Here is a 23,304-nt window from a genome sequence, read left to right as displayed (position 1 = left end):
CTCTTGAACTCTTGACGTCAGGTGATCCACCCGCCTCCCAAAGTGCTGGGATTACAGGCATGAGCCACTGTGCCTGGCCACCCCTTTGTTTTAGACAGTAGAGACATGCTGCAACCACATACCACCATAAACACAGTAGGGAAAGAGGCTGCAATCAGCAATCAGGAGGATCTGGGTTCCAAGCCCAGGTTTGCAGTTTTTAACAGCTGTGTGCTCTTGGTTCCACCATTTGGTCATCTACAAATGAGGATAATGATACCGCCCCCTTGTGATCATTATGAGGATTAAGTTAAATGCAGAAATGTATGTGAGATGCTTAATGTATTGCAAGGCACATGGAATATACTTAGTGAATATTAACTGTATATTAACACAGAGTCCTGTATTCAGAATCTCCAGTATAAATTACATTCATATAGTAGAGATTTGAGTAGTTTCTCTGAACAAGAAGACCTAGGAATTTCAGGTGACAAGAACCTCAGAGTGAGCCAGCTATGTTTGATGATAGTTATTCTTAAGATCATACAGAGAAACTGCAAGCAAGCTGCTTTGGGCAAAAAAGAGCATTGTTGTCTTTTCGTTCTGTCATATTCTACACTGTTCAGACTGCTTCTGTACTGTTAGAATAGGTCTGGGGCATGTTGCGTGAGTGGTGACTGAGTAAGGTGTTCAGAGGGAAGCCATGACCATCATCTTAGAATATTGTTTGAAAGTCTGACCTGTACAAAGCAACACCCACTTCCCCTGTGTGTCAGACGCCTGCATGAGGGCTGGGGAGGGTTCAGTACAGGAAAGCACATTTTTAATATGTGTATGGAGGAAGTTGGTCAAGATGGGTGCTATCTGGCAGTGGAGTAGCACTTCCTGGAAAGTAATGAGTTCCCTTAGACTTTGTTTGAAGGGTCACCCAGGTTTTTGTAAAGAAGTGTTTTAGATCAGTATGCAATGGATGACTGTAAATTTCTCTTCAAATCTAAGAATCTATGATTGGATGAAAGGGAGAAAGGACTGCGTAAGTACTTGTTGCTGGTAAACTGGGCCAGGTAACTGGGCTGGTAAACATGGCCCTAGAAGCTGCTTGCCTGTTTTTGCATGTCATAAAGCAGTCCTGCAACCCAGTGTCACCTCAGAGGGGACTGGAATGTAGAAGAGAGTGAACAGGGACAGTGACGAGGGGTGAAAATACGTAACTCCTCGCCCCTTCTGTATACCCTAGTACTTTAGGAAGTTCACCCTTGTCTAGGCTTCTTCCTGTTAGGAAGACAGCGGACTCAAAATCAACCCCTTTCAAAGACTGCAAGATCTCCTTGCACACACTGGACTTGGGAGAAAATGAGAGCTTTCAGGCCTTCTGTCTTAACAGGTTCAGAAAGGTGTGGTCCAGCCTTGTGACTAACCAGCCCTGCCGTGCACACTGACAGTTCTGTTCGTGTGTACCTTTCTGTGTGCTCCTGGGTGCACCCCCAAAACGCTGGTTCTCTTGAAAACCTTTTTATTTAGGTTCAGACAGACAAACTGTGATATCTTCCATTCTGACCATAAAGTGTTTCTTCTGGGTCTAACTACTGTAGTGGGATATTTTCTCTAGAATGAGGTTGTTTCTTTTTGGCATTGAGAAGAGTGATGTTGCCAATGTGATTTTCTTTTGTGAATGTTTAAGACACAGAGCTTGCCACTTGAGCTTTCTTTTGCCATGCATAGCTGCTTCCACATAATGGCTGCAGCTCCAGACAGAAACCTGTTTGGAAGTTGTTTTAAACTCTTCCTGGAATCTCTAGGCAGTGGCTCAGTGGGGTTTTTCTTCAACCATTCCTTAGGATGACCAGAAGCTTGACAGAATCCTCTTGTCTTCATTTTGAGAAAATATTTCTTTACTGTGTGTATGTGCAGCATTTGGTTTTACCTCATGGGTCTAAACATTTTCAACTAAGCTTCCTTTTCCAAACTAGCAGACTTGTTTAGAGAACTTCAAACTAATATGCCGAGGTACAATACGGTGGCTCTCTGAGCCTGAGAAGCCTGTGCTCACCATCACTGTGTTCTTCACTGGGGTGATAGGGGTGGAGAGTAGTATGTGTGAGAGGACAAAAGCGAGGGTTGATTGAAGATTATTTTATGAGGCGAGAGCATGGTGGCACACCTGTCGGCTGAGTGGACTCAGCGCCTGCCCTGGCCAGGCTGTCCTCCTCCTGTGCCAGTCATGGGCTCCCTGAGCCCTTCTGCAGTCATTCGTGGGTGTTGGAAATAAAGATACCCTTTCTGTCGAAAGTGTTTGCTGGGCTGCCTCTGCCTCCCTGGAAAAGCAGCGGGGCACACAGGCTTCCTAAGTAGCCCCTGAGGGAGGGGCTCTTTTTATTGTCACTCTGGTTAGTTTGAAGACCAGACAGAAGGCAGAAAGGACCAACCCTTGGTTGAAAACTCTTTGCCTTTAGGCCCTTGGTAGCGTGTTCACAAGGCTCCAGATAATTCCACAAATACATTATCATTGTTACCTAGACTTGGGGAGAGAGAAGGGTGAAACATGGGTCTGGGAATTCACAGATGAATATGCTGTAATCCACTGGAACACATTTCTTTTAAAGGAGTGGGGTATTCTAAAGGAGTGAAGACTCTGCTGGGGGTTGCTAGGCCCCTGTGAACGGTGGTAGCCTTGGCCACGGTGTGTGCTGGGATCTGTCCTGGGTCCCCCGGGCATCCTCAGACCTCCCCCACACCCCACCCACAATCCCCTCTCCATCCATCTGCTGACCACACCTCAGGACATTTCCAGCTCAGATTGCGCCTGATTGCATCCATACAAACTGTGCGCTAGGCATTTCCGTTTGGATGTGTACACAAAAACAACACGTCCCAGACTGAGCTAATCTTTCTGTACCTCTCAAAAGAAAAGTTGTGTACCCAGCGGGGCACGGTAGCTCACTCCTGCAATCCCAGCACTTTGGGAGGCCAAGGCAGACAGATCACGAGGTCAGGAGATTGAGACCATCCTGGCTAACACTGTGAAACCCTGTCTCTACTAGAAATACAAAAAACTAGCCGGGCGTGGTGACAGGCGCCTGTAATCCCAGCTACTCTGGAGGCTGAGGCAGGAGAATGGCGAAAATCCGGGAAGTGGAGCTTGCAGTGAGCTGAGATAGCGCCACTGCACTCCAGTCTGGGCGACAGAGCGAGACTCCGTCTCAAAAAAAAAAAAAAAGTTCTGTACCCTTCCAAATGGTCCTGGACGTATCTTGAATCTACCCTGCTTTTCCTCATCTGCACATGATCTGGGCCGCTGTGGCTAAAATGCACATCTGATCATGTGCCTCCTGCTTAAAATAGTCTTTTTCCTCTTAAGAGTAGTCCAAACTCCTATTGCTGGATTAAAAGACTGTTCCAGGCTCTCCTACCTCGGGGCACACCATCTTTCCTCCCAGTCTCCCCTCCCCTCTGTCCCCAGTGCTTCCATCCTTCAGTCGTGCCGAGGTTTTCTTTGTTACCTTTGCTTCTCTTGGCCCACACTCTCTGTCGGCTCTGCCAACATCCCCATGCACCTGCTAGCTCCTACTCACTTTTCCAGCTTTGGCCTGGAAGTCCCTTCCCCTGGCAAGCAGCCCTAATCTGCCCTTTGCTTGCTACTGGCTCATATTCCCACTGCTTGTCCTCAGGCTGTGAGCCCTGGGAGGGCTGGGCTGAGTCCTGAACCTGCCAGGTTTATAGGGTGTAACCTACCTGAGGCCTGACTGCTAAAATCCAAAGAAGCCTTTCTCATTCCCTCAGCTGAGCTAAGTCCTTTCTGGAGAAGAATGCCCATGGCCTGGGTGGACTTCTGTTCGGGTGGGGGAGGACCCTGCATGTCAGTTTACTTAGAGCCCCTCGCTTGCCCTCCCCTCCTCTCCCTGTCCTTCTCCTCCCTGTGTTGTCTGATGGTCAGTTCCTCTCCTGGCAAGGCAAGAGAATCATAAAATCTCTTTGGACCATGTGTCTCTCTGATGCACTTTGGAGGTCGAAGCTCACTTTCATGAAGTTAGGAGCAGTTAATACTCCTGCATAAGGGTGCATGCCTGCTAGGGAAAGCCTCCCTGTGTTTATATGGAACAGTGTCCCTTAGGGCAACCCAGAAACAGCTGAGACGGCCCTAAACTCTTCTGTATTTTGATTCAGAAGCTTTACCTTATTTGAACATCTACAGAAATAAGTTCTTTCCTCTAGAAATTATCGCGGATAAAATTGTTTGCATTGTAAAATATTGTATGGCCAAGTGACCCCCCCCTTTCATGTTTTGTTCCTTGTGAAGAGGTTGAGTATCCTTTTTTTTTTGGAGATAGAGTTTCGCTCTTGTTCCTCAGGCTGGAGTAAAATGGCATGATCTAGCTCTGTCGCCCAGGCTGGAGTGCGGTGGTGCCATCTTGGCTCACTGCAGCCTCCGCCTCCTGGGTTCAAACAGTTCTCCTGCCTCAGCCTCCCAAGTAGCTGGGATTACAGGCACATGCCACCACACCTGGCTAATTTTTGTATTTTTAGTAAGAGATGGGGTTTCTCTATGTTGGGCAGGCTGGTCTTGAACTCCTGACCTCAGGTGATATGCCTACCTCGGCTTCCCAAAGTGCTGGGATCACAGGCATGAGCCACCATGCCCGGCCTATGGTGTGTTTTTAAAAATGGTTTCTCCAAATTAATGATTATTTAAAAAAAAAAAAAAACACTCTGGCAAGAACAAAAACAAATGGTTTTTTAAAAAACTCTAGAAATAATTTGATACATTCAAGGACTCTGGAGAAGGAGAGAGTTAAAGGCAGATGCGTGTGACTCTTTTTCCTCTCCCCCCAAGGAAATAAAAAAAGAGAACGAGCTTTTAAATGCAGTGCCTCGTTTTTATGTGATCACGACCCTGAACCAATCCTTTTAGTGGTAGATGTGGGACATATTGTTAGCTTTTCCAACAGTTTAGATGGGCCTTTGTTTTTATTGTTGGTCACTAAGAATTCCAAGGAATAGAAAGATCTCATGGGCAAAATCAGTTTGCTTTTTTCTCTGTATATTTGTTAGTTTATAGCAGCTTCTGCTTTCCTCCTATTTTTAAAAGCTGAAATGCCTTTAATCGCACTCAGTGTGTTTATTCATAGAAGCCAGAGAAGAGGGTCCATTCCTTTCCCCCATAGCACTGTAATGGAAATTTGGTACTAGATGAAATTCTCAGTTTTGGCGCTCACATGGAACAGCCATCCATCTGCTGGCGAGACACACTGCCCGGGGCTTTTCAAGAAATCCCTTAATGGTCCTGAACACTAATAATATTTATATACATCGAGATGAGACAAAATTTACAGCGGGCTTCTGGAGCTGGTTCCGGGACTCTAATCCCGCACTTGCTCGCGTTCTCTTGCTTGCCTCCCAAATTCTTTCAGGTTGTGCTTCAGTGAGGGGAGCATGGTGGCCGTCTCTGGAGCAATACTTATTTACACAGTTCGTCCTCTAACAAACACATCATCTTTCCTTTTGACCTTCCCCTCTTCTCCCCATCACATTCCATTGCTACTCCCGCATCTAGCATGTGTTTATGCATAGTTTGCATCATTTAACACAAAGGAACCCCTTGATTTGTGATCCCTTTAAGAAGTTGCTCTGTATATAAAGAAAATTATTTTTCCTGGTTGGTTTTACTGAAGTTCCTTCAGAAATAGCTCCCACCACCGAAACAAACCCGACTTCCCCAGCCTGTGTATTGGTTGTGGCACGAACTGACTGACTGGATAATACAATTTCACTCACTCCTTTGGGAGGTTTTGGGGGACCACTGTTCAGATGTGTGGGAAATGCAGAATATGTCTACAAGTACTTTGTAAAGTTTTTTTTTCTTTCTTTCTTTCTCATCCTGGAAAAGCCCGACATTGATATTTAGGTATAATCATTTGCAAGCAAGTGCAGAGGGACATTTTTCTGTTCTTTTCAACATTCTTGAGTTATTACTACTGCATTAATAGCTACTTGATCTTAATGTCTATTACACATCATTTTATGTAATGTTTTCTTTAAATTGTCAGGGAAAGGGATTCTGCAAGTAGATGTTGGTCCCCCCAGTTAGTCTCTGATGATGACGGTAAGATTCTCAATCAGTGTTTCCTTCCTCTAATGACAAAGCATGGTGATGGTGATGTCTGAAGAGCAACCTCCAGGGACTTCAGTGCTCCGAGATGGGTGTATTCTTAATACTGCTGGCACACGCCTGATGAGCAGGAATGTGAGAGTTGTTTCTCTAGCCAGTTTTATTGAACCTCACAGATCTATTATACAATGTGAATTTTGTGGGAATAACATAAGCTGAAAGTGTGTTCTCTTCCAGCCTGGTCCCTCTCTCCTTTCAATCCTACCCTCTCTGATCATCATGCCGCTGGCACTGCTGCCAGGTAACCTTTCTGATACGAAAATCTGGCCATGTTGTTCCCTTGCCTAAAACTCTCCATGGTTTCATATTATCCACAGTTGGGCTAAACCGTTTTGGACAGGCCTTCGGTGCCTCCCTGAGCCGTGGTCCCTGGCCTTCTTCATTAACACCCAGCCCTTACACCCATAGTGACCCCGTTGCTTTTACAAGCATTTACATGTGATTGCGCCTGCCATGTTCTTTATTCCTCCCTTGCTCATCTTTCCACTTGCAACTCCACAAAACCTTCCCCAGCACCCAGAAGTCCAGGAAACACCAGGCAGCTCCACTCACGACTGTACTTGCTGTGTCGTCCATTCCTTGGGGACAGGATTGGCACTGGTCCTGCATGCATCTCTCTGGCACACAGGTGCAGCACACATTAAATGGTTGCTAAATGAATAAATGAAGAATAGATGGAATTATATTCTGTTGTTACCAGTTTAAAAACATGAAATTGGGATACCCAATTTCAGTGTATCTTTAGATCTTGGACCTTGACGTGACCTCTGTAATGGATATATTTGAAATTATTAACTGTCTTCAAGTGGGGACTTGATGATAGAGAGAGTGTGTGTGTGTGTTTACAGCAAATATACTAGGTTTGTAAATTCAAATTTGTGTTATCCTCTTCAAGAAAGTCACCTTGTCAGACAGCATATATATCCCAACATTTTAGGAACTCATAAAATGCATACTTTTATGGTGTGATCAGAGATGGGTAACTCCTTATTACTTGTGGGTTAGATTAGTTTTTGGAAATAGCCTGGAGTCATTGAGAGCCAATCCTTATCAACAAAATGGCATAAACTGACAGGAATGGGTTTCTTCTTTACTTTATAGATAGCTCTGAAGACATGTCTCAGTTGGGATTAGTTCAGTTGCATATATGAATAGCAGTCATTGAAACAAGATAAAAGTGTATTTTCTTGCATCTAAAGATGTCTAGAGTAAGCAGTCCAGGGTTAGCCTAGCGACCCCACTCTCGTGAGGTACTAAGTTCCTTTTATTGTGCTTCACCATTCTTGATGTTTCACCTTGTGGTCCAAGGTTGGTACTTGAGCTCCAAGCATTACTACTGCATTCCAGCCATCAAGGAGCAGGATGGCCATGCCCTCTCTGTTCTCAGGAGTCTTCCAGTCAAAAAGTTTGTTTATATCTCGCTGGCCAGAACTTAAGTCATAGGGTCACCTCTAGCTACAAGGAAGACTGGGAGATGTAGTCTGTAACTGGATGGCAATATTCCCAACTAAAAATTACTGAAAACGATAAGAAGAATAAATAATGGAAGGCAACCTGTTTTTTCTGTCAAAGGATGACTTCAAAAGAGAAAGTTGCAAAAGTATTTTAAACTTGACAGTATCACAGCAATTTTCTTCAGAGGTAACACTGTTTATTTGCGTGTCCAAGTTCTGATATCTGTTTTCAAGTTCACCTATAGGAACTCTTGGAGGCAACTAGTGGGTATATAAACTGGTACAAACTTTCTAGAGGACAGTTTAACCCAACAAGATGAATTCTGGAAATTGATCCGAACGAAATGTTAAGGGTGCTCATGAAGATTGCTTTGCCGATTGCAATAATAAAAAGTAAAGGAAATATCTTATAGTTGGGAACAGGTGTAACTTATGATACATTCTACAATGGGATGTAGTACTGCTGTTAAATGTTTGTGGAATTCACAACCTTTTGTGCCAAAAAAAAAAAAGCTTTCAGAATGGCTTGCCCTTTTTATAGATACTTGTATTTATATGTCCATGTACATACATAAGAAATGACCAGGGAAGGTCTGCATGAAGATATTAATAAAGGGGTCACTTGTGGGTACATGGACTTACTCGTTCTCTGTATTCTCTTTACTTGTTTGTGATCTCTGATTTTTTTCATCATGTATTTTTATTACAAGAAAAAACGAATTCTAGAATCTCCACTCAGTATTGCAGGTCAGAGTCAAAAACATACACATTTAAATAATTTTGTATTGTTTTCCAATTTGAGGATAAAGTAGGAAATGTATAATGCAAACCAGATTTCATATTTTGTTGATTTATACTTAATTTACAAGTAAGACTAACAGCCCACAGAGTGTGATCATGACAGAATTGTTATGGAAATAAATGCCAGCTCATCTATTTGGGATGTACACATGGATCTGTGGTTATTAGACACTGATTTAACTTTAGCACACAAAGAGGCTTAGAGGAAATGGCTTCTAATATCCTGTGGTTCTGTGGGCTCAGAGATACTACTCACCCACCTGTCAGAGGCATTGAAACCAGAGCAACTCCATCTTGAATAGGATCTAGGTAAAATGGGGCCGAATTCCAGACGGTTAAGGCATTCTAAGTCACAGGATGAGATTAAAGGTCAGCACAAAATACAGGTCATAAAGACCTTGCTGATCTAACAGTTGCAGTAAAGAAGCCGGCCCAAACTCACCAAAACCAAGATGGTGACGAGAGTGACCTGTGGTCGTCCTCACTGCTGCACTCCCACCAGCGCCATGAGTGTTTACAGATGCCATAGCAACATCAGGAAGTTACCCTATATGGTCTAAAAAGGGGAGGTATGAATAATCCACCCCTTGTTGAGCATATCATCAAGAAATAACCATAAAAATGGGCAACCGCTCTGTCCTGGTTCTTCTGTTCCTTTACTTTCCTAATCAACTTGCTTTCAGTTTATAGACTCACCCTGAATTATTCTTGAGTAAAATCCAAGAACCCTCTCTTGGGATCTGGGTCAGGACCCCTTTCCTGTAACAAACGCATGTTCTTGGACTTGAGAATGACCCTCAGACGTGGTGACTTCTTGGTCATCTTACAGGTTAGGATATCATGGCTTATTTGGGGTAACACCTTTGATATCATCTAAGCCAACAGAAATTTTCCTGAGGTCATTTTGAATGCTATCATCTTTACTATAGAGTGTAGTTTAATCATTTTCAAAATAAGCATTTCTACACACTAAGGCTTTAAAAGAGTTTTCAGTAAGGAACATATTTGAAATGCAAAGTGAGCATAGCACAATGCCTTTTAAATTACTAATGAACCATAGGGTTCCTGTAGGGCTTACACTGGCTCACCCATGCCTGAGGCAACCTTCAAAAGTGGGTATTATCTCCCTCATTTTACAGATGGGAAGAGAGAGGATCAGGATCACCGAAGCTAATGGTTTGTTCCAGACCAAACAAGGAGTTCCTAGGACAGGCTGAACTTTAAATATATCTACTCTCTGCAGGTCTAAGTGGCTGGGCAGAGGATTTCGTAGCGTGTTTTTGTATTGTCTCCTCAGTGAGCGATCTGGTGCTGGTGGTAGCAGTGAATGATGCAGAAGGATGCTGGCCAGGCCCAGAGAAGGCGGTGCCACCCCTGCCCCGTCTCACCTCCGTCTCTCCTCTGTCTCCACAGTGTGCCCGAGTGCCTGTGGGAAGAGGGCATGCACCGAGAACAACGAGTGCTGCCACCCCGAGTGCCTGGGCAGCTGCAGCGCGCCTGACAACGACACGGCCTGTGTAGCTTGCCGCCACTACTACTACGCCGGTGTCTGCGTGCCTGCCTGCCCGCCCAACACCTACAGGTTTGAGGGCTGGCGCTGTGTGGACCGTGACTTCTGCGCCAACATCCTCAGCGCCGAGAGCAGCGACTCCGAGGGTTTCGTGATCCACGACGGCGAGTGCATGCAAGAGTGCCCCTCAGGCTTCATCCGCAACGGCAGCCAGAGGTCAGTCGTGGCCACACCTGTGGTCACTACCCGCCCCCACTCCACCCGCCACCCTGGCACAGAAAAGTAGACTGTCAGTTGTTTCATCTGGGTGCAGCCCTCAGGAAGTTAACTGAGGTGGGTCAGTTTGAGAGGGCTGGCTTACCTTAAATGTTTGGTGAGATTCTGGGAACAATTGGCATGGCTTACTGGCCCCCCTCACCAGTTTGTTTTATTTTTTAAGTGCATACTGCCTGGCCATTTGAAATTAAGTACTTGCTTGCTAGTTTCAATACCCAGAGTTCATGGTCTCCCTGGGTACTTGCCAAGCTGGCATCTAAGACGGGACTATAGTTTTAGATTTTCCTAGTCTAGGTGTTGCTAGCCAGGTGAGGCTTTGGAAGTGCAAGAGAAAAGACAGGCCAAGCCCCCACCACCATCCTTGAGACCAGCAAGCAGACCTAAACATCTTAGTGCAAGAGCTAGCAGCAGCTCAGAGTAAGCAGTAGCTTAAAATAAGCAACATTTTCCCATCAACACTTCCTTCCTCTCATCCCCCTCTACCTTGACCCTCCCTCAGTGCTCATCATGTCCTTCATTTTCCTTCCTGAACTTTGAGACTTCACTTGGGAAGCAAAGAATTTCCTTATGGCCGGGCACGTGGCTCACGCCTGTAATCTCAACACTTTGGGAGGCTGAGGTGCATGGATCACCTGAGGTCAGAGTTTGAGACCAGCCTGGCCAACGTGGTGAAACCCTGTCTCTACTAAAAATACAGAAATTAGCCGGGTATGGTGGGACGTGCCTGTAGTCCCAGCTACTCGGGAGGCCGAGGCAGGAGAATTGCTTGAACCTGGGAGGCAGAAGTTGCAGTGAGCCAAGATCACACCACTTCATTGCATCCTGGGCGACAGAGCGAGACTCTGTCTCCAAAAAAAAAAAAAAAAAAAAAATGGAGTTTCTTATAACAAATGCCATCCCTTTTGTACATGTCAACTGGACTTCTACAAATTTGTCATTGGTTTATGCTTTTGAAAATAAGATGCTAACATTGTTTAGAAATGTGGTAACTATAACTTTGAAAGCAAAAGAAGATTGGGTTTATGCTTTTGAAAATAAGATGCTAACATTGTTTAGAAATGTGGGAACTACAATTTTGAAAGCAAAAGAAGATTGGAGATTTGGGGTTGCTGTTCCCTTTCCTGGAGCAGAGTAAAGAACTTTTAGGGGCTCACCCCTGTAATCCCAGCACTTTGGGAGGCCGAGGTAGGCAGATCCCTTGAGCCCATGGGTTCAAGATCAGCCTGGGCAACATGCAAACCCTGTCTGTACAAAAGATACAAAGATTAGCTGGGCGTGTTGGCACACACCTGTAGTCTCAGCTACTCGGGAGTTGGAAGTGGGAGGATCACCTGAGCCCTTGAGGTCAAGGCTGAAATAAGCCAAAATCACCTTACTGCATTCCAGCACAGGCAACAGAGACTCTGTCTCAAAAAAAAAAGGACTTTTAGGAAAGTGCTGTTTTAGTGGACAAAATGCCTTCTTCGTGATTAGCACCAGGGGGCCTGTCTTTCTGAGTCTGTCAAAATCTATTCTACAAATATAAAAATATCGGCCAGGTGTGGTGGCTCCCGCCTGTAATCCCAGCACTTTGGGAGGCCGAGGCAGGCGGATCACGAAGTGAGGTCAGGAGATAGAGACCATCCTGGCTAACAGGGTGAAACCCCATCTCTATTAAAAATACAAAAAATTAGCCAGGCCTGGTGGCGGGTGCCTGTAGTCCCAGCTACTCGGGAGGCTAAGACAGGAGAATGGCATGAACTCGGGAGGCAAAGCTTGCAGTGAGCCGAGATCGCGCCGCTGTACTCCAGCCTGGGCAACAAAGTGAGACTCTGTCTCAAAATAAATAAATAAATAAATATCATTTATCATTCGAAAAGTAGATGTTAATTTTAAATATAATTTTTGCTGCAGTTTATTTCTATAAAGTACATCGAGCAAGTGTTTATAAAGGGGTTCTTTTTCTAGTGTATTATTTGGAGATGCAGCTTCTACTGTAGGTTTACCTTCAAATCAAAGATAATACTCATTTTCTTTTATAGTATTAGATGTAGAGCAACTTTCTGCCTCTTATGATTTGTATAACCATTAGGATAGTAACAAGAAGAACAAAATTACTCTGAATACTTTAAAATGATAAATAGGCCAAGGACTTCAGTGAGCTGCAGAGGATACATATTATGTCCAGAATCAGTCTACCGCATTGTACTCACATTTTGTTGGCAGCCTTTGAGTGTAAAAGGGCCTTTACTGGTGCACACCTCGGGCCCAGGGGCAGTGCCTGGAACCAAGTTGAGGCTCAGCCACTATTCAGACATCACCTTGCTCCTTGGGGTGGGGTTAGGGGAACAGTAGCTTGTCCATGAACTCAGTATGCTATCATCTTTGTTTTGTGAATACATTTTCTGAATGACATTTGGAGGCCTTTGGTCATTCTGCAGCCACCAGAGTTGTGGCAAAGTGGGAATGCTGTCCGTTTGACAGTGTTGTTTCTTCCGCTCTAGCACACTCTTCAGAGAATTGAGCCATTATTTCCCCTATTCATTCTTACAGTCCATTCAAAACTATACATCTGCCTTTTTGTTTAAAAATAAAACACCATAAAGAATAATAAATTCCCTTCTCTCTGCCTTTGAGGCTTACTTAACAATTACTTTAAAATATTTATTTTTTTATCTTGTTTATACCTTCTCTATACCATAATGGATTTGAGGAAGCTTAATCTATAAACATGTTATCAAAACATTTCTTAGAAAAACATTTTTTAAGTGCCCAATGACTCCTAGACTTTTTACCAAAGACGATTGTTTCCTTTTTTTCTCCCCCTTTTCTTTTCTCTTTGATAGACTGGCTGTGTCGCCCAGGCTGGAGTGCAGTGGCACTATCATAGCTCACTGCAGCCTCAAATTCCTGGGCTCAAGTGATCCTGCTGCCTCAGCCTCCCAAAGTGCTGGGATTACAGATGTGAGCCACTGTACCCAGCTTCAGATTTTTCTATTTGAGTGAAAGATGGAGATAAACTAAACATACACTTACGTTACAACCCAGCAGTTGTAACCATGGATATTTATCCCAGAGAAATGAAATTTATGTCAACACAAAAACATGTACACCATCGTCCGTAGCAGCTTTATTTGTAATAACCCCAAACTGGAAATCACTCAGATGTCCTATGATAGGTAATTAGTTAAACAAACTGTGAGACATCCGCACCATGGAATATTATTACTCAGCAATAAAAAGGAACAAACCATTGAAGTACACTGCTTGGATGGATCTCAAGAACGTTATGCTCTGTGAAAAAGCCAACCTCAAAAGATCACGTACTGTATAATTCCATTTATACAACATCCTCAAAATGACAGATTATAGCCGGGCGAGGTGGCTCACGCCTGTGAGCCCAGCACTTTGGGAGGCTGAGGTGGGTGGATAACCTGAGGTCAGGAGTTCGAGACCAGCCTGGCCAACATAGTGAAACCCTGTCTCTACTAAAAATACAAAGTTTGACCGGACACAGTGGCTCATAACCTATCTCAGCACCTTGGGAGGCTGAGGTGGGCAGATTGCTTGAGGTCAGGAGGCCAACTTGGTGAAACGCCATCTCTACTAAAAATACAAAAATTAGCTGGGCGTGGTGACCCGTCTCTGTAATCCCAGCTACTCAGGAGGCTGAGGCAGAAGAATCACTTGAACCCAGAAGGGCTGAGGTTGCAGTGAACCAAGATTGCGCCACTGTACTCCACCCTGGGTGACAGAGTGAGATTCTTGTCTCAAAAAAAAAAAATATAGAAGCCAGGCATGGTGGTGCAAACCTGTAGTTTCAGCTACTCCAGAGGCTGAGGCAGGAGAATCACTTGAACCGCCAGGAGGTGGAGATTATCGTGAGCTGAGATCATGCTACTGCACTCTAGCCTGGGCAACAGAGTGAGACCCTGTCTCAAAAAAAAAAAGACAGATTATAGAGATGGAAAACAGATAAGTGGTTGCCAGGTGTTAGGGACATTGGGGACTAGGTTGAGCAGGGCAGTGAGTATGAACAGGTAGCATCAGGGAGAGCTCTGTGGTGAGGGAACAGTTCTGTATCTTGATTGTAGTGATTACACAAATCTACACAAGTGATCAGTGACAGAGCACCATGCGGGCACGTGCGTGCGCGCACACACACACACACACACACACAGTTAATTTCCAGGTTTGATACTGCATTATCATGATGTAAGATGTAGTGACCATTGGAGGAAATTGGATGAAGGCTATGTGGGATCTCTCTGTAACTTTGTAAATCTTTGCAACTTTTTGTGACTCTATAATTATTTTAAAATAAAATGTTTTTTTAAAGGGAGAGTGGGAGTTTATAGGGTATGTAGATAAATTAGAAACAACAGAAGACCAAGTAAAAAAGTGCTGAAGGTAAGCCCCCAACCCAGGCTAGAAATGAGAATGGTGAGTGCAATGGTAGAGGAAGGACTCCCCATCTGTGGGTGGGTCCAGTTCCTGCAGGAGCCTTCTGGAAGCCATGATCCCCATTCTCCCAAACACGCAATAGGAAAATACCAGAAAAGTTTTGTTTACCTATTAGCTTTTAAACAAAACAGAACCCTACATCTTTGTCTTAGATACAAAATAACCTTCATAGATAGGGGGAAGGGACATTAATAAAAAGAGCTGTAATTTACACTGTTTTTCTTGAATGTTTTTACTTCATGAAATTTGAGAGATGATTTAAGAACAATAATGTACATGTAATGGCTCCCCAACTTACCATCCTGTTAACACACACGTCGCAAAAGGTCGTATCATTTGTCTTGTTTGGAAATCAATTCAACTTTCTGACCATTGTTCTATATATAACTATAGATCCCAAAGGTTCAGCTGCTAGGTTAGCGTTTTGTCTGCTATTTCGTAAATAACAGCAGGTAAGCAGGGAAAGTGCCAGTCTTTCTTGTCCCTGACTCTTGGTGGTTTGTGCCATGTTCAGGATAGCATTTGAAATAAGAGCTCATTACAACGTAATGGAAACCCCTTGCTTTTATTGTGTATGCAGCGAAAACAACATTTGGATCAGTTTACAAGTTTCTGCAAAACACTGTCAAGAAATAATTTCAGTTGTGCTTTAGCAAGAAAATAATGGATCTGCGCTGTACCACATGCCTTTTGGCATCCGTCACTGGGCTTCCCTGAGACACTGACTGCAGGAGCTGGACTACTGTTAGGCAGAGACACTACAGTCCCTTTGCTGTCCCTGTCTTCTCTCCTAGCCACTCCTCCAGGTACACAGGCCAGGGTCACAATATCAGAAAGCAGCTCTGTGTTCCTCCAGAGAACCCCCAGAGCTTCCTTTCTGCAACACTATCTCTCCCACATGGAACCAGCTGGCTCATCAGTCAACAGGCTATGATACACAAATGCCTTGAGGATGCATCATGTATTTTGTCTGGAAGCAAGCAACACGCTCTTCCTTTGTAGGCTCTTTCTCCTTTTGGTTGCAATGTGAGTGGCTTATCTTGGGTGGGCTTGGGAATGATATACCATGTGACCACACGAACACTTTAAAACAGTTGCTTTTTCTAATGCATGCTGTAATAACAATAAAAAGCGTATCCTTATGACTTTTTTAATGCAAGAAGGCAGACTCAATTATCTGTGTTTTTGATTTTTTTTTTTCTTCAACAGCATGTACTGCATCCCTTGTGAAGGTCCTTGCCCCAAGGTCTGTGAGGAAGAAAAGAAAACAAAGACCATTGATTCTGTTACTTCTGCTCAGATGCTCCAAGGATGCACCATCTTCAAGGGCAATTTGCTCATTAACATCCGACGGGGGAGTAAGTATTTCATCCCACTGAAAAAATGGCTAGATCTCATGGTTTTCTTTTGTTGATGCTTTTCATGCTCCTGTCCCTGAGTCACCACTAAAATATGGGCTTAGATAAACAACATGGTGTGTAAGCCTCATGCATGACGTCTCTTCTTTGAGTTTCCCTGAAAGATAAAAAACAGATTGAAAGGCAATCTGTTTTTTAGCCATTGGCACATCATTTATTCCTGTAAAGAGGGTCATCGCTCATCTTTTTGTTAGTCACATCTTGCATAGGAGAGGCAAGCCCTGACACATACAAACCCCAGAAGAGACCATTGGATCAGAGGTGTGACTCAGCAGACTCCAGCTGTAGCCAAATCCACACATCTTTCAAGTCTAAAGAGTGATCGTTACTTGAATTTACTGAGAAGACTGAGCAGAGGGAAGTTTAGTGATATCACGTTAAACTTTTATGAAGTCCAAAAGAATGCTAGATTGCCAAATTTACTTGTGAGAGACAAAAGGATACAAGTATGTGTCATTGTGTACGTAAAGTTTCAGTCTCACCTCCGTACAATGACCGATATTTGCAGTAGATGGCATTCCTGGTAAGTTGCTTCTGAGTTGGATTTGTGCAAAGGATTTCCCACTGACTTAGCCTGCGATCTCTTCACTTCTTTGTTTTTTTGTGTGTTTGTTTCTTTGTTTTGTTTTGAGACAGAGTCTCACTGTGTCACCCAGGCTGGAGTGCAATGGCACAATCATAGCTCACTGTAACCTGGAACTCCTGGTCTCAAACAATCCTTCTACTCAGCCTCCCACGTTGCTGGGACTACAGGCACACCCTACCATGCCTGGATAATTTAAAAAATCTTTTCACTTGTGATTTTTTCATTGCCAAGGGCTTCTAGTAATGGTGCCTTAAATTCTCTGCTACTGGGACCACTTGTTCAAGGTACTGATAGTTTTATAAGCTAGAATAAATACTGTAAAAAGACTTTCAAGTTGAAAGGAATTTTTTGGGGAAATCCTTTTATGAAGAATTTTTTTTTTACAGTTTGAGAGGAAAAATAATGTATTTTGAGAATTTGCTTTTCCTTAATATTTGTTAAATGAATAAACTGTTTTCTTAAGGTTTAGAAAGGACAGAAACAAGTTTTTGCTTATTTCTTCTGACTTTGTTGATATCCCTTGCTGTTGTTCACAATATACCCACTCTCAGTCCTCCATGATGAAGGTAACTCTGTTCCCCACAACTAGGGCTTCCCTGCTCTCATGGTACTTCTGAAGTTTAATTCTTTTGGCTGTGTCTGCATTTTCTCATTTACTTTTAATTTGCTTATCCCTAGAACATACCTTTTGAGTGCCTAAACTTTTTTATCTTCCTCTGAAGATAAAATTTCAATCTGTGAATTAAATCCATGGAGAAGTATCATTTTACGAAGGAATTGGTGCATATTTATACATGATGATGAAGTGTGTCTTCCGGTTTATGTCCATTGCAGGAAATAGATTGGATTTAGGATGATGGGACATCTCATTATAGGGGAAATTTCCTGATCTTGACTAAGGCATGCTTCCTGCCCCACATTTAAAATTCAGGATCTCTTCCTTAAAACATCAACTGCACACAAGCTCTCATCTTTTCAACTTAAATTTCCCTTTAATTTTTCTTGGAAAGCTGTTAAATTAGATGTAGGGCTTTATCCTTTAGTACCCTTATTTTATTTGTATCAACTCAAAGCAAAATAGAGCCTTTTATTAAATATGTCTTCATAAATTATACACAGTAAAATCCCATTAATTGAACCACACCCAGTTCATTATGGTCTTTATTAAAATTTTAGCGTTAGTTGAACTGAAAATTGGTTTTTATTTACTAGGGGAAAGGGTAGACTAAACAAGATGAAAGGAAACCTGTTGTTTGCATATTATGTTTGTATATCTGTATTAGCAACTATTTTTCCAACTATTTTCTAGTTCCAAAAGCAATACGTAAATATTATAGAAAACTTAGCAATGCAGAAATGAATTTTTAAAAATCCCTCATAGATAGCCGTTGTTAACATTTTGGTATATTTTCTTCTCGTCTTAGTAAAATGGAACCTTTAAATATAGATTCCTGTATCTTAGGAATTAGAAAGACAGCAAAGGCAGTTCTGAATGAGATGGAGAAAATGATGTTGATTTAGTCATGCCCTTGTACTGTGGAGGCCATACTGTCTGTTGACAGAGCATATTAAAAGACGTTCCCTATATTTGTCAGCCTTAGCTAATTGCCAGTCTGGTATTTATGATCAGCTTGAGAGCTGCAGTACCCCCAACCTCCTAGAAACTTGCCTTCCCCTGCCTGGGAGGCCTCATTCCAGGAGTGGTTGTTGAGAGTCAAGCCAGGGAAGCGTGCTTTTGTCCGGGAATGGCCAGTCCTGTGCTGGGAGCCTGAGCATCTCAGGGGGCACCTGCCATTGAATTGTTCTCACTTGTGTTTGTAAGAATCCAAGTATGTCACCCTTACACCAAGTGAGCACACAGTGACACGATCCCCTTTCAATGTAGATAACATTGCTTCAGAACTGGAGAACTTCATGGGGCTCATCGAGGTGGTGACGGGCTACGTGAAGATCCGCCATTCCCATGCCTTGGTCTCCTTGTCCTTCCTAAAAAACCTTCGCCTCATCTTAGGAGAGGAGCAGCTAGAAGGGTAAGTGCCCCAAATTTCATGAGCTGATGTTCTCCTATTACAAAATAAGCAGCATACTTGTAAAACTGTTGCTGAGGTAAGAGCCCTCCCTGCCTTGTTAAATAGAAGAAAGGAAGAAGCCGCAGTATTGCCTGTGCTGCTCGAGTAGGTGTTGGGTAGAGTCATGATTCTCCATTCTTGCTGTTTTGGAAAACAGATGTTTTCCCCCTTACTCGATTTTGCCTCGTCAGTCAAGGGTTGCATGTCTGACTGTGACCAGTGAGACGGCAGAATTGGAGCAGACTTGGTGTTCTTGGGGCTTTTCTGCCAAGACTGACAGCCAGTTGATCTGGAGTGCTCACCTCCCTGTGAAATCATTCGCACAACCCTCGTCTGCCTCAGGATGCTGTGCTCTACTATGCACAACTACTCCATCTCTTAAGATATTGGAAGTGAGAGCAGCAGAGGAGCATGGGCAGTTCATTTTGTTATAAAGAAATCCAGATTCACAAGATTGTTTTTATTGATTAGTTTACAGGATTTGCACTATTGATAGAATTTTTGCCTTGGCACAGGCGTGCTTTGTGATAGGGGTTTTAAAATAATCATGGGCTTTTCACTGGAGGATAAAAGCTGGTGCTTATTGCATGCACAATTGCTTTCCAGCCGTCAGCCTATGTGTACCTTTGCATGTGTACTTTTCTCTTTAAACCCTCCCTTTTAAGTACGACTGTTGCCTGGCTTTAAGCGAATGCTTCAAAATAAAAGGAGTTATCAATTAAGGAGTGAATTCCTTCTAAAGAGAATTTGGGAAAATAATTTAGGAAAAAAAGAGGCGAGAAGGTCATGGGAAAGGTTATCCTTGCTGATTATCTGCCCCAACTGGATAAAGTTACTGCATAAGGGTTTCTTTACAGCCTCCCTGTTTTTCTCAGACTAACTCTTGGTCAGTCTTAAATTCTTAAAATTCCATCATCTGATAGAGCTAACGAGAGCGGGCAGCTCTTCATTCCATCCTTGAAAAGCACAGTGTCCTCCCCACTGGGAACACCAATCCTTGAAAAACTTCTTTCTCATTGCAAATCGAAGGAGGCTGCCACTGCGCCCAGGCCCAGACTCCTCAGTCACTTACCTGGCAAGCTGAGGTCCTACCAATTTAAGGTGATGATCATTGTTCATTGTATTAAATTTTAAAATGAATTTTTTATCCGCCTTTTTTTTTTTTCTAAGTAGGTTTGTGTTTCTGGAATCCTGGATATCTGTGAGCTCTTTTTTCTTTAGCAGATTAGTAGCTGTCAGATTTTCCTGTTGCTTAACGATACACCTTTTTTTTTTTTCCTAGACTAAGCAAATGATAGACATAAAGGTGAATGCTGAGAGGAGAGTTTAATTTCTATTAGGAAATTAACCTTTTCATGGAGTGTTAACTAAGTATTGTGCACTTAAATGTAGCTAGAAATTAAAGCCTGATTTTTATTTGCAAGAATATTTATGATGTCTTTCTCATTATCTGAAACTTGCATAAAACCTGAAGTATCAGCAAAATCTTTTAAGGATACATGCTCAGGCGTTTGCGAGGCTTCCCAGGTAAGCCTGGGCCCCTGGCCTGCTCTTACCATTTTAGATGCAGGGGAGGGCAAGTGGGCCCTGGGTTTTCCCTGCTGCTGCTGCTCCCCAGTAGCCCTGAAGCAACAAGGATGCCGGCTCCAGCCTTTCATTCCTGTGTGCTGCTTCTAAGAGGCTCTCTTTTGAGCTAGGGCTCTTAAGAATCTTTCACCTCTCGATGGGAGCTCTTTTCTCTCACCCTGTCTTCCTGGCACATGACCACAAAGGTATAGCCCGTCCTCACGATGATGAGCTCCCCAAGAGCTCTGTTTGCTTCAAGTGTTGAGACCACTACCAACACCTCAGCTGTTCATTTCTCCTTAGACTCAGGGACAGAGTCAGGTCTGGCCCCTTCACTGGCTGCCCTCACTTCTTCTGCAAGAAGGGAAGAGTCAGAGCGAGAAAGAGAAGGACAGGATATGATAGACAGATAAACATCAGCAGTGCAAAGCAGAACTCGCACAGTGTTACAAGGGAAAGAGAGAAATGTGCCCTAGGCATGGAGAAGAGCCAGATACCTGAGAAGATCAGACAGGCTTTTGACAAGGTGGCATTTGAGATGGGCCTTGAAGGCGTTTGGGAAAAACTTGGGGAAAGCAGAGGATTGAAGTGAAGAAAGGCAATTCGAGGTAGGGTGGCAGGAGCAAAGGCAACAAGTTGGGGCATCCTGGGGCCTGTTGGGCAACTAACGCTGGAGAGGTGAGTAGTACTAGAGTTACGTAAGATGTTTTGCACCCAGGTATAAAGGGTTATAATTTAGGTAGACCATGGAACATATTCAAGGCTTTCGAATAGAAGAGTGTTAGCAGAGCTGAAATTTTTATTTCGGTATGCTTTTGGTTTAAGCCAAGATAACTTTTATCCCAGTGTTTCTCAAACTTTGCTACACATTATGGAATCACTGGGGGTGGGGGCGGGGGTGGGGTTGAGAAATCCTGATGTCCAAGTTGCACCCCCACCCCAATTCAATAGGAGTGTTTGGGATTAGGATCCAGGAATCAGTGCTTGTCTAAAGATCCCTAGGCACTTCAGCAGGGAGCAAAGATTGGAAACCACTGCTTTATCCCTTCATTTCTTCCCATGTGCGTATCACAAAGCACTTTGACGGTTTTTTTCCTAAGTATTTTCCCCTCACACTGCTGCCTAATGTTTTAGAGGTTCATCCATGTTGTTACACGTGTCACACTATTTTCTTAAACTTTTTCTTTTTTCTTTTTTTTTTTTTTTTTGAGGTGAAATCTTGCTCTGTTGCCTAGGCTGGAGTGTAGTGGCACTGTCTCGGCTCACTGCACCTCTGCTTCCTGGGTTCAAGCAATTCTCCTGCCTCAGCCTCCTGAGTAGCTGGAATTACTGGCATGCACCACCACGCCTGGCTTATTTTTGTACTTTTAGTAGAGACGGGCTTTCACCATGTTGGTCAGGCTGTTCTCGAACTCCTGACCTTGTGATCCACCCGCCTCAGCCTCCCAAAGTACTGGGATTACAGGCTTGAGCCACCACGCCCAGCCTTCTTGAACTTCTTTTACAGCCAATGATAACATAAATGTTTCCATTTGGTTCAATAGGATGAAAGTTTTGTAGCCTTTTGTTTTTGATGGAGAACAGAACAATTCGAGATACAAAGATCCTTCAACTCTGACAACCTTGACTTTCCAAAATGTCACTGAGATCCCTCTCAAAAAGTCTCCTGAGCCATCCAGAACAGAGAATTCAAGCATTTTACGTAGAGCAGAGCTCTTATTCCTCACTCAGAGCCTGTTGACTTCTATATCACACTCAGGGTGAGCTGATTTTGCAACCGAGTGACAAAAGCCATAGTCATGGTTTCCTCAAGGACATCACTAGGGTGTATTTCTAGAGTAATGACCTTAGACATTAAGAAAATCAAGGCCGCTCTGCTGTTTACAAAGGAAACAGGTTTTGTAATCCACATGTACACGATTTTTATAAAATAGTTAATTTTTAAGCTCTTAAATAAGAGAATATTTTCACTGTCTGGAAAATCCCCTTGTTTGGACAACCTTGTTTCCTGATGGCATCAGGTAACTAAGGAGTTAAAATTTCACGTTCTTTGGTGCTACCAAGGATTGTTGCCTTGAAAAGAAGAAGGAAAAAGTAGATGGAAGGTGGTGAGTTAAAAGAATTGACATTCGCAGATAGGCATTTCTATGCTTTTGTTCCTACCACTTGACTTTGCAACACACAGTGCTTTGTAATACCTTCTTGGAGCTCTAAGGCTGAAACATGGCCGCTCTTTAACATTTCCCTGGGACTTTTGGAAAATATACACTCAACCCTGTGACCCAGCAATTCCAGGATCCACCCAAGAGAAATGAAAACATGCCCACACAAGACTTGTGTATGAATTTTGGTAGCAGTATTACTCATAATAGCCTCCTGGGACTCCCCTGACCCCCAGGCTAAAGAAAAAGACCCACTGGAAACCAGTCAGATGTTCATCAACAGATGAATGGATAAAAAGATAAATGGATAAATAAAATGTGGCACAAAGGACAACTGACTACTCAACAATAAAAAGACGTGAAGTATGACGCGTGTTACGACATGGGTGAACCTCTAAAACATTAGGATAAGTGAAAAGAAAAAATCCAGACACAAAAGGCTACATATTGTATGACTCATTAGTATGTAATTTGCAGAAAAGGCAAAACTATAGAGACAGAAAGCAGACCAGGGATGGCTGCGGGGAAGAGGTGGAGATTGACCACCAATGGAAATGAGGGAACTCTCGGGTGATGGAAATGTTCTGAAACTGAGTAGTGGACAGTTGTGTAAATTTACTGAAGCTCATGGAATGATGGGTGAATTTTTTTTTTCTCTTTTTTTTTTGAAACGGAGTCTCACTGTGTTGCCCAGGTTGAAGTGCAGTGGCGCTATCTTGGCTCACTGCAAGCTCCACCTCCTGGGTTCACGCCATTCTCCTGCCTCAGCCTCCCAAGTAGCTGGGACTACAGGCGCCCACCACCATGCCCAGCTAATTTTTTGTATTTTTAGTGGAGATGGGGTTTCACCATGTTGGCTAGGATGGTCTCGATC

General features: G+C 43.4%; 1 protein-coding gene across 1 annotated transcript in view; it reads left to right on the top strand.

Annotated features, from left to right (window-relative positions):
• Window positions 1-23,304, top strand: part of IGF1R (insulin-like growth factor 1 receptor) — a 270,338-nt gene that overhangs the window by 186,434 nt on the left and 60,600 nt on the right. Inside the window, exons 3-5 of the mRNA XM_011969828.1 lie at window positions 9,814-10,126; window positions 15,839-15,987; window positions 18,519-18,663. Coding sequence (XP_011825218.1) covers window positions 9,814-10,126; window positions 15,839-15,987; window positions 18,519-18,663 — 607 coding nt within the window. The remainder of the gene's footprint in view (window positions 1-9,813; window positions 10,127-15,838; window positions 15,988-18,518; window positions 18,664-23,304) is intronic.

Source organism: Mandrillus leucophaeus, unplaced genomic scaffold, assembly GCF_000951045.1.
Source record: "Mandrillus leucophaeus isolate KB7577 unplaced genomic scaffold, Mleu.le_1.0 Scaffold91, whole genome shotgun sequence".
Taxonomy (NCBI): Eukaryota; Metazoa; Chordata; class Mammalia; order Primates; family Cercopithecidae; genus Mandrillus; species Mandrillus leucophaeus.
This window is presented reverse-complemented; position numbering and strand designations above follow the sequence as displayed.